At 38.0% G+C, this 15,601-nt stretch overlaps 1 protein-coding gene across 2 annotated transcripts; it reads right to left on the bottom strand.

Moving 5' to 3' along the window:
- Positions 1 to 1,123: 1,123 nt before the first annotated feature.
- On the bottom strand, positions 1,124 to 10,005 carry LOC122008742 (serine carboxypeptidase II-3-like). Of its 2 annotated transcripts, XM_042564580.1 has the most exons (7): positions 9,906 to 10,005; positions 9,497 to 9,759; positions 9,044 to 9,304; positions 7,814 to 7,932; positions 7,619 to 7,711; positions 6,834 to 6,939; positions 6,289 to 6,599 (listed from the first exon to the last, which is right to left on the bottom strand). In XM_042564580.1, exons 1-7 carry the CDS (start codon positions 9,979 to 9,981, stop codon positions 6,453 to 6,455), a joined length of 1,065 nt encoding a protein of 354 aa, XP_042420514.1. In that variant the 5' UTR covers positions 9,982 to 10,005; the 3' UTR covers positions 6,289 to 6,452. The 2 variants fall into 2 exon arrangements, with proteins under 2 accessions (XP_042420515.1, XP_042420514.1); XM_042564581.1 differs by lacking the exons at positions 6,289 to 6,599; positions 6,834 to 6,939 and adding an exon at positions 1,124 to 1,181.
- Positions 10,006 to 15,601: the final 5,596 nt, after the last annotated feature.

Genomic DNA, 15,601 nt, shown 5'->3' with positions numbered 1-15,601 from the left:
GTGTAAAAGGCTTCTCCGCCTTCAGAGAAGGAGATTTTTCTTAGTGCGCATTTCATCGCCCTGAATTAACAACCCTCTTGGTTGTAACCAGGTTAAATTCCTGTCTTCTGTTTATTTTCTATCTCCTTAATTTAGTTGCTATTATTTTACTACTGATTTTATTTCTGAGTTGAAATCCGAGGAGGGTAGTTTTATTTTTGTTTTCAGCAATTCACCCCCTCTTGCCGGCCTCCGCTGCACCTACAGAGGCTTGTACTCAATGAGTTGTCTTAAGGTGCTTAGCGTGGATACAAATAGAGGCGAGGTTTGACAACATTGCTATGGTTGATGTCCTTCTCGTTACAGGTCATCGGAAAGGTATACCTAGCATAAATTTTCTTCCCGTAAAATTTTAATTATGCGATGATGTTTAGCATATTGTATCCTTATATATGTGTGGTGTATGATATAATAATTAGGAATTATTATTGTTTTATTTTCCACTGCGCATGTTTACGATACGTGTCCTAGAACGCACCCGCATCAGGCATATCCCAACAACAGCCAAATCATTCCACTGCTAAAGCACCTCTCCATGCGTCCTTGGTCTTCTCTTTTAAATAACCATCCTCTGACAGGCAGTTTTTGAAATATGTTGCCAAGTGGATAAGCCATAAAAGAGAACATGAATTTTCGGACGACCCTAGTAAAATAGAGTGTAACACCCCACCCTCCTCACTACTAATCTGTGAGGGTGGAGCGCTACTGGACTACTAACTTATCTTAATTAGAGTTGTTCACATGTAATTATCAATACATAAAACTCTCTAAACATGCAATTAGTGACAGCAGACACATGAATAACTTATCTCTACATTCTACTCCAACATGTATACACAACTAAAACATATCAATCTCAACATGCTAAAAAATCATATCTATTAATCTGAACATGCATTCAACATTAACACAACTCAATAGTGAGACTAATATGCATAGCAATTCTAATTAGAAAATTCTAAATACATAAAGTCATTTTATGAATTAAATCATCTACATGAATAAAAAATCCCAATAGTCTAAATACAAAATATCTTAATAAAATCTTTAACTAAATCCCAAGGCTTCTATAGTTCAAGCATCACACATCCATCCGCACCTCCTTGTCGCCTTCCTTTGCTATAGCTTTTCCTTTCCTTTATCTGCAATAAGAGGAAAATGCAACTATAAGCAAAATTACTTAGTAAGCGCTACCTAACTCACAAAACTCGAATATTAATGTGAATATACTGAAATGCTATACATATAAAGCAAATCTATACAATCATGCTAGCATAAAGAACTAAACTTGTTGAATTTTAAACCTATGTGAAGCTTATTTCACTTGTTTAAAATTTATACTTTTATACTTCAAAATACTAATCTTTTCTTGGGCCCAGACTTAGTACCAATGCGCGCTCCCTAATAGAAACTGGGGTAGCGAGCCACCAGTTCTACAAGGGTAAGACCTTAGTCTTACTAGGACCGAGACCTCGGAAACGGTCACCTGGATTTGTTTAACGACAACCTCGGAAGTCGGGTACTAGCCTTCTCAAGTAAAATACTTATACTTGTTAATACTTCTAATAAAAGGATGTCTTATACAAAACTGAACTGAAATACTTATTAACACTGCACTGAAATGCTTAACAAAATTGCACTAAAGTGTTTAACTAAATTGCACTATAAGCTTACACAAATCTGCACTATAAGCTAAAAAAAAATCTGCACTGTGTTAAATTGCATGCTTTAAGAACTAAAACTAAAACTATTTGTTCATATCCAAATCTAACAAGTTCTGAAATAAGTTTCATGGCAGTAAACTTCAAACAAATCGAAACCACAACATTTTCCCCTGTTCAGTGCCACAGCTAGAAACTAAAAGAGACCAAATACTATACATAACTATTCCAAACTAAAACCTGTTCAGTACCACGACAAGGGAACCAAAGAAAGAATTGCTACTGTAAACAATTGCTACTGTAAACTTAACACATAATTATTCTTCTTGATATGTGCCACGACAACAAAAGAATCAAGAAAATTGCTACTGGAAACCTAAAATCTTAATTGTTCTTCACGCTATGTACCACAGCAACAAAAGAGAACAGAAATTTTGCTACTGCAATTCTAAAATCATAATTGTTCTTCATGCTCATTGCCTAGAACAACAAAATCTGAATTCCAGCTACAAAGCTTGAGGTAAACAACCCGCATGCTTGAACTTTACCATTCATGTTCTTCTTTGAAACTCACGAGAGCAACCCCATCACAATAACTTTGACATTATAATTCGAAAACAAGGAGAAGCAAGGTCCGAAAACTATTCCTACCGCAGGTGAGAAGCACTTACCTTGCTTCTTGAACTCACAACCGAACGAGAAGAACTTCTAGGGTTTGCGGATAGCTCGAATTTTCGGCTCCTCTTCGTGCCCACAAGCTCTCCTCGATGAGAGGATCGCGAGGATATGTAGAAACCTTCGGATGAACCTTGGCCGACCGCCGGAAACGATGCCCTAACCTCGGCTTTGTTTTCCGCCCGAGCACCGCCGTCGCACGTGAAGAGAAGAAGGGAAAAGGAATTAGGTTTTCGGGAAAACAACTCAAGTTCTCCTCTTATAACTCCAATATTCTGTTGCCTATGTACCACATAAATATATTTCGCTATCTATTTTGATCAGCACGGCCTTGCTGGGTTCTTGGTCATCACGCTTCGCTTAAGACTCGGGTTGGGTAGGAGGTCGCGGGTTCGAACCTCGGCCGAACCTATTTACTTTTTGAAACTTCATTCTTTTGGTAAAAATACCAAACGAACTCTGAAAATTACATAAAAATACTCTAAAAATTTCTAAAAATCTCTAGAATATTTCTAAAGCATTTCTAAATATTTTTAAGCAATATTAGGACTCGTAATAAGGAAATTTTGGTTGTTACATAGAGTGAGCGGATGAAAAACCTAACTTGGGTCCAGTAAATCGGTTACACCTCCTTCGACTAGACTTGAAGGGGAGGCTAGTAATACGAGCCATAACGAGTGAACCAAGAGATGATGTGGCGGTCGAGGTCAAGGTGATGTGGTGATCAAAGTTAAGGGAAGAGAACATCACTCACTTGGCCTCATCGCTCGACCAACACTGAGTCTTCCAAGTTTAACCCAGCCAGGTTATAGGCCCGACAAGAGGGGGCCAACCGACCAGTTTTGAAAGTGGTCAACCCCGACTGGAAGGTTTGACCTACATCATAGCAATCATCTATATAAGCAGGCAGAATAAGGGCTAGCCCCCAGATGTTCATAAATTTCTCTATACCTATCGGCCAAGCTTAAGGCGCTTAACCTCACACATCTCTCTAATACCTGCTCGTCTAGATAAAGAGGTTGGTCGGGCTTAAGACACTTGGTTTCATATTGCTTTCTGAACATATTTCCCCAATACGCCTAAGGCATCATATTATTCTCCGTACGAACTTTATTCAACATATATCAGGATAGCTTAATGCAAGAATAGGCATAAAGATGGCTGACCTTATTGGCCAGCCGGGATACACTCATATGCTTTGAACAATAGTTCTAGCATATAGTGCATAACTAAGCAGCTTGACATGAGGATATGCATAAAATTGACCGGCCTTATAGGCCGAGATATACTTAACCGACGACACGAGCAGAGAATCCTAACAACCTGTCAAAATAACAACTATGTGTCAGAGAATATTATTCTAGAACATTATTCAGGGACCATCGTGTCTCCCATTGGCAGACCACTTATAACAACATATTCCTTCAACAACCCCAGTCATGACAGAAGCCATAAAGATAAAAGAGGTTTACATGTGGGTAAATGGAAGATTTCTTAGACAATTATTGCATATTGCCTAGGTTGTACTCTTTCTATTACTTAACAAACCTCTGACACACTTTATTACATCATGATTACAGAGGTTATGTGAGGTAATATATATAGAGGGAGTCCTCTTCGTTGGCAAGGTACGTTCTCTGAATAACGATAACTTACTCTCACGTGCACATCCTCACTATTCTTCATTCACCCGTTCGGACTTGTACTGACTTGAGCATTGGAGGGTTGTTGCCAGGGGCTCCCCCATTGATTTCAACGCGCTGACATTTTGTTGGCTTATCTCTGTGTACGCAAGATCAAAAGGAAGCTCTTCCGCGAAGTAAAAAAGTCTTCTCTCATTCAGCAGCCAATCCACCGCGCCCAATGCTCTATCTCTATAGTTTTCAGATAGGATCAGTGATGCCTGACACATGCTAGGGGACTTTCAACGAGCAACTTTGGGGAAGTAGGGAGGAATACCACATGGCGGTTCAATGGTGCAGGAGGTCGGTATACAACAAGTAGGAGTGTGCACACCTACTGATGATCCAAGTGACGACCGATGAAAAGATGGTCTACATGCTCCGGGAAGGAGTGAATTGTGAGGCGTTTACTTTGGGTGACGACGCCAATGAGGCCTTGCGACCGATGTTAGGTGTGTGCCCTTTGCAAGGCTAGCTTTAGGCATCGGCTATTAAGGCCTATATATATATATATATATATATATATATATATATAGAGAGAGAGAGAGAGAGAGAGAGAGAGAGAGAATAGAAAAATATTTTAAAAGATTTACAACATGATCTTAAAGGATTTCCCATATATTTTGTTTTGTTCCAATGGATTTATCAAAATCTTATATTTCTTTTTATCCCTTTTATCTTTAGAAACTCTACCTTTCCATTGAATTTCACTTGTTACTTTCCTTTCTTTCCTTTTAACAATTTTCCAACTTGAATCCAATTTGAAGAAGTGACAAGGGGTAAAATTGTGATGCACAGTAACTATTTTTTAAGTAAAAAAATATCTTCTTTTGAATTTTTTTAGAGAAAAGTTGTTGTTTTGTTTCATTACCTTAAAGCTTAAGCATAACAACTCGTTATTTTTAGTGTACGATTAAATTTGGTTTTCTGTTGAGAATTTTTTTTATCAAATTGATGACTCAATCAACACATTGTACTCTTTTTGCGAGAAAGAAGTCATTTATTAATTATTGTTAGATAAAGAAATCAAAGAATGTAAAGATTTAGTGGTAGGATTTCCTTTTACATAGAATACAAGATTACTCAAAAAAAAAAAACAAGATAATGATTTAGGAAAGGGAAGGGAAAAAGGAATAATTATTATTATTTTTTAAAAATAGATTTAACTTTGAAATGTATTAAGAGATTCTTTATTATAGAATGATTGTATACTGATTAAATTATTATTATATTGTTCCTCCTATTTATAAAAATACGTCTAAAAGAATGTTTATTATATTTGTACGGTAAGAGTAAAATTTTAAAGTATTATTATATTGAAATTGCAATATATAAATCAAAGTTTTATTCCTTTAATTTTAAACATTTTTATTTTGATAAATTAGTAGGGAATTATAATTTATTATTGTTATTATTTGAATATAAATATGTTTATTGTCTATCTCAAGTCTGAATGAAAAAAATGTGAGAACTTTTTTTTTAATACAATATCAAAGCTCTAATGTTTTACTACCTAGGGCCTCAACTATACTTGAGCCGACAATCGGCCTTTGAGTTTCCTCAATATCTTGAATGTCTCTGTGTCTCCTAGTTGTAATCATAGATCAAGTAAAGGAATTTGCTAAGGCACTGGACAGAGATTAGGATGAAATTTCTTTACATAGAATTGAGCATAAAAATTTAAGGTAAGTTAAACAAACTCAGAAGAAGTAGTGTTTCTTCATCCCTCAATTCCAAATAAAACCAAGTTTATAATATATGAATTAATTCTTATGAACTCTTTGCCTAAGGATAAGGAAATTCAGTAAACAATGGTGGCTTGTTTATAATTGTGTTGCGTTACAAATTTCGGTTAACAGTTTGTACAAAGATTGCTTACATGTTCTTCTTAGTGGGAATAAATCATTTCTAGATTTATGTGAGTGAAGTCAAATTGAATGTTGTGTAATAGAAAAGTGAATAAGGAGAATGCAAAAGAAAACTAACTTTTATTATGTTGTCCAAGAAAGATGAAATCAAATATTTACCACGACGTAACAACGAAAAAAACCAAGGGAAAAAAAAGGACAAGACTGCCCACGGATTATGTTTTCTATTTGTCTTACGCATTCCAAGATAGTCGGGTTCCACACCTGAAGAATGCTAGATGTAAACAAGGAGAATGTGGCATAATCACTTATTATTAACCTATCACACCATCTTAATTCCATTTATGATAAATTAACATAAAATTAAACCACTTAATAAGAAATTTCTATATTATTAATTGAAGTCAAACCATGATTAAATTGAGCCAAAGATAATATTTTAAAAAGCATAGATTAGATTTCATTCAACTATTGAGATCACAACGAACAATGACAACAACAAATGGATTGGTTCTCTGTTGAAACCCTTAAGCAGCCGGGAGATGCAGCCCTTGAAAAAAACTTTTGATCATCTCCAGAGCTCGAGCTGGCTGATAACTTGGAACCTCATGTCCGGCTCCTCGAACAGTGGCAAATGTCAAATTGTGATCATACACTACAGTGTATCCCGCGACCTACATATTGATAATAAAACCCATCAAAATTAATATCGGCCTAGCAGTCGTCGACATCGTTTGGGCAATGAAGAGAGTTTTGGCACACACAAGTATCAGAGGAGAATAACTTACTTCATCATCAATGTAAACACTTTCAATTCTTTATCTATTAGTGGTGGATTCGAGGATAATTAAATACAAAATATATGTATGTATTATTACGAAAAGATTTAAAACAAGATAGTTGTCTACCTCACTGTTAAGCATCCAATCTCTCCATGAAGCTTTCACTTTAAGCTTTAGCTTATTGAGGGAGTATCTTGTGGAAGTAACAGGAACTCTTCCATCAAAGTCACCACTGCACAATTGCAAGCATGGATAAATATGACGATGAACCGGGCCAAAGCTTACTTAGGGAAAAATTTGATCGAAATCCCCTTCACTCATGATCTAATGAACAATATTTTTATTGTATGACATAAGTTAAGCAGAGATCTTAAAGTTATTATACTTGCACACCTACAACTACTAAATCAATGGGGCTCGAAATGAAAAATTGATATATCAATATCTGTTGTTGTACTTACACAATGTATATAAGCACTACAAAATTTACGCACCTACCTATACGAATAGTATTAAAACGTAAAGTTGACACGCCATATAATCTGATGAAAATCTCTGTTTGCTTTAACTGCAAAAAAATGCTTTCATATGATATGACAAAAGACAATTCACTTGCACCCAGCGCCCCTGCCAACTCATCCTTAGGCTAACACGGAGGAGGTAGATTATAGATTACTACTAGCCATTAGTATAGTAGTCAAGGCATGCTCAGACGCGCTGAGTTTTGGCCCCATGACATAATGCAGCAACACCCCATGTCTCAACGACCGCATCACCCCGAGGGAAAAAAAATTGTTCATATGATCAAGACATAGGTGGCGGTGAAGAGGATTTTCACTTCAATTTTGCCTCTTTAATTCATCTCCTAGATTAGTTATATAATGTAATGATGAGGCAATAATTTGTTTTACCTGTACTTCAAAACCCTAATCCCATTAGATAACAATTCGTGAATAATTGGCAACATTGTGGAAGGCTGATCTGACCAACTTGGTATCACTTGGCTGCATCGAGACAAAAATATAAATAAATGAGCTAAATTTTCATTATTTAGTTTAAAAGAAAAGAACTTATCAAAGGGCAGCTTATATGAGATATGTATATACCTACAACCAGACCAGGTGTAGTTGAGCTTTGTCACATTGGCATGTAGAGCTTTCTGTACCGCAGGATTATTAAGATATGCCTCCACGTAATTAGAAGTACAAGGATCAAAATTCTCAATCTGTATCATAATTTGAAAAAAAAAAACATTTCAAGATATAGACATAACAATTGGTAGGCAAGAAGGGATCGGGCAAAGTTGCCATATTTTGAAAAACAGAACAAGATCGAATCTGTTAGTTCTATGATTTTTTACATTTAACTTGTCTACAGACCATATATATCCCTATTATTCATTCACAATTGATATGATTGGGAAAAACTTTTGAATGAGTTTGGTGGCAAGAAGAAGCCTCCTAAGGTGAACAAAAATAATATCCAAGTTCCAGCTCTCCCAAGTGGAGGAGCTTTTGAAACGCATGATCAAGGGGAATTTATTATCTCGCTCACTCGAATGTAGAGTGGCGGAGATCAAATCCTGCTCAACTAATCATGTAAAGCATAAGTCTCCCTTCTCCATTTGTGCAATTTAATTACTTTCAGTAACTGAGAAATCATAAAATGATTTGAATAAAAATAATTCTATAAAAAAAAGGGAGCCTGTGAAGGAAAGCAAAGCTAGTGTGCAAGTCTTGGCTCTTGCAGGTCGTTTTTGCATGAAAGGGGAGCCTCTGCACGACATGATCTAGGGGAACTTATAATTTCGCTCGCTCACGTCTAGAATGGCTGAGATGAAGTCCTGTTCGATCGATCATGCAGCATATAGGTCTCCCTTAGTGCAATTTAACCTTATCCAGTGACTGAGAACCATAAAATGATTTGAATGAAAACTATGTAATGTTAGTGATTAACATTCAAATGAATTTGGTGGAGGGGGCTTGAAAGGGAACAAGTTTCCAGTGCAGATCACTTTTTAATCTCGATCATGCTCGATCCAGAGTCTGCCCTTCATGCAATTTTTTATGAGGGTTTGCATCAAGTTAGTTGTTATTCCATTTCTAAATGGGATCAAGAAGGGATACAAGTCAAAGACTAGAAGTTAACAGTTTGAGTCAGATTACCCTCTAAATCCAATATAATTTTTCCTAATTTAACTTACTCCTTGTAGTGATCAAACAAGAATGCAATGAACTCCGATTCTTGAGTTAACAGGTTGAATCGATGGATCTAAATTGACTCTGAAAATACCATGAAAATGAGGATAAATATAAAGATGCTTGCAAGAGACAAACCGAAGGCAACTTTGGAGTCGGCGTCACGCCCGACGAGAAGCACAGCGGTGCGTATATGTTGTAGATGTTCACTTCATCGAAGACACGGCTCGCCTCGTCGACTACTCGGTCGCACTCCGGAGGCTGCTGCTGCGTATCCAGCGAGAAATTGCAGAACTTGTGGATCGAGACGATCGTCTCGTCGGCAATCAACGCGTGCGTCCAGAAATAGTCGAACATCCCCTTCTTATCCGTCTCCTCGTTGATCACTGCGTTCCCGATCTAGGGAATTCGAAAGCAAAATTAGATCTTTCGGTTGAGAGCTAGAGGAGATTGATCTTTCCCAAATTAATTTGCAATCGAAATGGGAACTTTCGATGAAGCATCGGATGGGATCGATCCTTCCCGATTTAATTTGCAATAAAAATGAGTGGGGATCGATCGGACTGTTTGATTTCGGGATCCATGTCTTACCGCGATGCCTTTGAGGTTGATGAGGCGATCTTTGTGATGGAGTATGGCATGGGCGAGTTGGGGGACGTAGTGCCCGGCGTAGCTCTCGCCGGTGATGAAGAAGTCCCTCCCCTTATACTCCGGGAACCGCTCGAACCAGTTAACGAGGAAAATCAACGCATCGATCGTCGTCCTACGGTCGCCGCTCTTGGCGTAGTCCGACGTGGTGTTGGAGTAGGAGAAGCCGACGCCGGCAGGGCTCTCGAGGAACAAGACGTTCGCCACTACATTGGACGATACACATCAGTCGTTCATGGTAATAAGTAATGACAAAGCAGAAACCTTTTTTTACTCTACTCCCTAAACTTTAGGAAATAACATTTATATATGCATATATATATATATGATGATGAAGATAGACGATCCTAACCTTCGTTCCAAGCGTAGGGATTCCTGTACAGAGTCTTGCCATCGCTCATCACCCGAAACGGCCCGAGCTCCTCCATGGCGCCGTACCCCAACGACGAACAACCCGGCCTTGCACCCACCCACGCCACAGCAATCACCACTCTATCGAAAAGCAACTCATCGATCGATCGATCGATTCATTTTCTACTAATTTCATACCTCCATTAAGCCAGAGCACAAGAGGCTTCGACCCGCTATTCTCGGTAGCCTTGACGAAGTAGTAAAACAGAGCCCGACCATTGGGTTTGTCGACGGTGACATATCCCGCGTACTGATCGAAATGCACGCCGGCCGGTTGGCCGGGTAGCCGAACAACCTTGTCGCCCTCCTTCAGTTTGCTATTGTCGTAGACCTTAGACTCCAGGTTGGATACCGAAAGGAGACTGCTAGGCCATGAAGAAGACCTCCCTGCTCTGTTGTTAAAGTAGAACTTGTTCAGAGCATCTCCCTGCTGCACTGTACCAGAAGCTCCGCATTGTAATAAACAGAGGAGGAAGAAGAAGCAGAGACAGCTGAAACTTGGCTTCATTGTTTGATTGGGAATGAGGAATGGAATTGAATGACATCTTATTTATAGGATGAACAATCGGATAATTATGGAGTAACTGATTGATTGTTGTTGGAGCCGGCGGAGAATGATCTGTCTGCTTCGTCTGGGAATGTTTGACCCTTGTCGTTGTATTATGGAACGAGGCAAGCCAACTGTTTTTGGATTTTATTTGTTTTTTTTAAGTTGGCAGCGGGTGTTCAACCTACATACGAACAATTAATTCTCTATGAAAATTTTCTACAGGATATAAACGAATTATCCATTGATCAAAAATTTATCTGTTGTAAGACTCGAGTCTAGCAAATTAAGACAGATGTATTACTGTACCATTGCCGAGGGCCAATCAGAAATTTCAAGATGGATAATGTCATTGTTCGTTCCACTATTAAAATTCAAAACGGCTTTGGACTGTATTTCCATCATGAAAGAGAGATTATTATTGACAATGATAAAAAAACTAAAAGGCTTCAACGAGATAGATAGTTTATAAGGTAAACTTTATCTAGACTTATCGAACTAAAAAAAAATTCTAAAAATGCAAAGATATGACAAAAGCTTAGACATCATATTCAAAATTCTCCATCGATCAAGTTATATATACCACAGCTCCTAATCAAGGCAAATAGAGCCTTGAAAGGGACATGGAATGAGTGACCAACCACATGTAATGTTGGTCCATAAACAATGGTTTGAAGTTAGAACAGATTAGAAGAAGATTAATTAGTAAATGCGTATGTGTGAATATGAACTATAAAGCATAGCTTTTGGTCAAGTATATGACAAGTAATGTGTGGTTTCCATTTTCCAACCGAAGGAAGGTAGGGAATAGTGTAGCAAGCATACGACCACATTATTAGGTCATGATTGTCTCACACTATATTCTTCTATATGGCCCGGAATGACTTGTCTAAGTTTGGGTTTGGTTTGATCGTGTTGTTCGCTCCGCTATTAAAATGGCTAGGTAGGTAGCTAACTTGAAGGTCCGAGATTGATTGTGTCTCTATTATTAAAATGCAAAGTGGCTTTGGATTATCCATCGTGAAAGAGGCATTAATATAAAGTTAATTTAGACTTCTCGGACCAAAGGAAAATAAGCATACGAAAAAAGCTAGACATCCTATTTTAAATCCTTGATCGATCAATAATACGGGATGTTACGAATGGATTCAGATATAACGTGATAGTTAATCTCAAGATGAGATATCAGTCTAAATTAAGAGAAGGTGACAGTTAAAGTCAAGAGGAGGTAACGGTCAAATAGTCACCCTTAGTAGGGCTTGGCTCCTTGCCTAGCACTAGGACTCCCAATCTAAGGATGACTGGCCCTAGAGTTAGTCAGGCCCAGGAGACCCAACGTTTTACTCCTCTATTAACACTCAATGTATATTCGACCGTCCACGAACCAACTTGGTTTAATCATGAATTAATCATGAACCAACTTAGTTTAGTTGTGAACCAAACCAAGGGGTTAATGGGCAAATTTTTGGTTAAGGGATAATGGGTTGAATTTGGGATTTCTAATCCAACTCATTAAAGAAGATTATATATAGATGTAATTGGGAGATAATTAGATGCAAGTTTCATTATTTGGTTGATTTACATTTGAAAACTCAATCATCCTCTCCCTGTCCTCTCTCCTGTTTCCAACAAGAGGGTGCTCCCTCTTGTTGTTGTGACCACCACAAGGGAGAAAAACTCTCCCTTGTGAGCTTCTCTTCTTCTTCCTCTTGATCCCTCTTCTTCGCTTGTGGCTAGTAACTTTCGAATGAGAGGCTTGTACTCAATGAGTTGTCTTAAGGAGCTTAGCGTGGATACAAATAGAGGCGAGGTTTGACAACATTGCTACGGTTGATGGCCTTCTCATTACAAGTCATCGGAAAGGTATACCTAGCATAAATTTTCTTCCCATAAAATTTTAATTATGCAATGATGTTTAGCATATTGTATCCTTATATATATGTGGTGTATGATATAATAATTAGAAATTATTGTTGTTTTATTTTCCACTGTGCATGTTTACGATAGGTGTCCTAGAACGCACCCGCATCAGGCATATCCCAACAACACCCAAATCATTCCACTGCTAAAGCGCATCTCCATGCGTCCTTGGTCTTCTCTTTTGAATAACCATCTTCTGACAGGCAGTTTTTGAAATATGTTGCCAAGTGGATAAGCCATAAAAGAGAACATGAATTTTCGGACGACCCTAGTAAAATAGAGTGTAGCACCCCACCCTCCTCACTACTAATATGTGAGGGTGGAGCGCTACTGAACTACTAACTTATCTTAATTAGAGTTGTTCACATGTAATTATCAATACATAAAACTCTCTAAACATGCAATTAGTGATAGCGGAAACATGTATCTCTACATTTTACTCCAACATGTATACACAACTAAAACATATCAATTTGAACATGCTAAAAAAAAACATATCTATTAATCTGAACATGTATGCAACATTAACACAACTCAATTATGAGACTAATATGCATAGCAATTCTAATGAGAAAATTCTAAATACATAAAGTCATTTTATGAATTAAATCATCTACATGAATAAACAATCCCAATAGTCTAAATACAAAATATCTTAATAAAATCTTTAACTAAATCCCAAGGCTTCTATAGTCCAGGCATCACACATCCATCCGCACCTCCTTGTCGCCTTCCTTTGCTATAGCTTTTCCTTTCCTTTATCTGCAGTAAGAGGAAAATGTAACTCTAAGCAAACTTGCTTAGTAAGCGCTACCTAACTCACAAAACTCGAATATGCATGTGAATATACTGAAATGCTATACATATAAAGCAAATCTATACAATCATATTAGCATAAAGAACTAAACTTGCTGAATTTTAAACCTATGTGAAGCTTATTTCACTTGTTTAAAATTTATACTTTTATACTTCAAAATACTAATCTTTTCTTGGGCCCAGGCTTAGTGCCAATGTGCGCTCCCTAATAGAAACTGGGGTAGCGAGCCACCAGTTCTACAAGGGTAAGACCTTGGTCTTACCAGGGTCGAGACCTCGGAAACGGTCACCTAGATTTGTTTAACGACAACCTCGGAAGTCGGGTACTAGCCTCTCAAGTAAAATACTTATACTTGTTAATACTTCTAATAAAAGGATGTCTTATACAAAACTGAACTGAAATACTTATTAACACTGAACTGAAATGCTTAACAAAATTGCACTGAAGTGTTTAACTAAATTGCACTATAAGCTTACACAAATCTGCACTATAAGCTAAAAAAAATCTGCACTGTGTTAAATTGCATGCTTTAAGAACTAAAACTAAAACTATTTGTTCATATCCAAATCTAACAAGTTCTGAAATAAGTTTCATGGCAGTAAACTTCAAACAAATCGAAACCACAACATTTTCCCCTGTTCAGTGCCACAGCTAGAAACTAAAAGAGACCAAAAATGTTCTTCTTTGAAACTCACGGCAACAAACCCATCACATTAACTTTCACAGTATAATTCGAAAATAAGGAGAAGCAAGGTCCGAAAACTACTCCTACCGCAGGTGAGAAGCGCTTACCTTGCTTCTTGAACACACAACCGAACGAGAAGAACTTCTAGGGTTTGCGGATAGCTCGAATTTTCGGCTTCTCTGTGCCCACAAGCTCTCATCGACGAGAGGATCGCGAGGATATGTAGAAACCTTCGTATGAACCTTGGCCGGCCGCCGGAAATGATGCCCTAACCTCGACTATGTTTTCCGCCGAGCACCGCCGAGCACACGAAGAGAAGAAGGGAAAAGGAATTAGGTTTTTGGGAAAACAACTCAAGTTCTCCTCTTATAACTTCAATATTCTGTTAACTATCTAACACATAAATATATTTCGCTATCTATTTTGATCAGCATGGCCCTGTTGGGTTCTTGGTCTTCACGCTTCGCTTAAGACTCGGGTTGGGTCGGAGTCGCGGGTTCGAACCTCGGTCGAACCTATTTACTTTTTGAAACTTCATTCTTTTGGTAAAAATACCAAATGAATTCCGAAAATTACATAAAAATCTCTAGAATATTTCTAAAGCATTTCTAAATATTTTTAAGCACTATTAGCACTCGTTATAAGGAAATTTGGGTTGTTACATAGAGTGAGCGGATGAAAAACCTAACTTGGGTCTAGTAAATCGGCTACACCTCCTTCGACTAGACTTGAAGGGGAGGCTAGTAATACGAGCCATAACGAGCGGACCCAAGAGATGATGTGGCGGTTTAGATCAAGGTGACGTGGTGATCAAAGTTAGGGGAAGAGAACATCTCTCACTTGGCCTCATCGCTCGACCAACACTGAGTCTTCCAAGTTTAACCCAGCCAGGTTACAAGCCCGACAAGAGGGGGCCAACCGACCAGTTTTGAAAGTGGTCAACCCCGACTGGAAGGTTTGACCTACATCATAGCAATCAGCTATATAAGCAGGCAGAATAAGGGCTAGCCCCCATATGGTCATAAATTTCTCTATACCTACCGACCAAGCTTAAGGCGCTTAACCTCACACATCTCTCTAATACCTGCTCGTCTAGATAAAGAGGTTGGTCGGGCTTAAGACACTTGGTTTCATATTGCTTTCCAAACATCTTTCCCCTATACGCCTAAGGCATCATATTATTCTCCGTACGAACTTTATTCAACATATATCAGGATAGCTTATTGCAAGAATAGGCATAAAGATGGCTGACCTTATTGGCCAGTCGGGATACACCCATATTCTTTGAACAATAGTTCTAGCATATAGTGCATAACTAAGCAGCTTGACATGAGGATATGCATAAAATTGACCGGCCTTATAGGCCGGCCGGGATATACTTAACCGACGGCACGAGCAGAGAATCCTAACAACCTGTCAAAATAACAACTATGTGTCAGAGAATATTATTCTAGAACATTATTCAGGGACCATCGTGTCTCCCATTGGCAGACCACTTATAACAGCATATTCTTTTAACAACCCCAGTCATGACAGAAGCCATAAAGATAAAAGAGGTATACATGTGGGTAAATGGAAGATTTCTTAGACAATTATTGCATATTGCCTAGGTTGTACTCTTTCTATTACTTAACAAACATCTGACACACTTTATTACATCATGATTAC

Source organism: Zingiber officinale, chromosome 8A (genome assembly GCF_018446385.1).
Source record: "Zingiber officinale cultivar Zhangliang chromosome 8A, Zo_v1.1, whole genome shotgun sequence".
In the NCBI taxonomy this organism is placed as follows: Eukaryota; Viridiplantae; Streptophyta; class Magnoliopsida; order Zingiberales; family Zingiberaceae; genus Zingiber; species Zingiber officinale.
The sequence above is the reverse complement of the archived record's forward strand: the minus strand, read 5'-3'. Positions and strand labels throughout refer to the sequence as shown.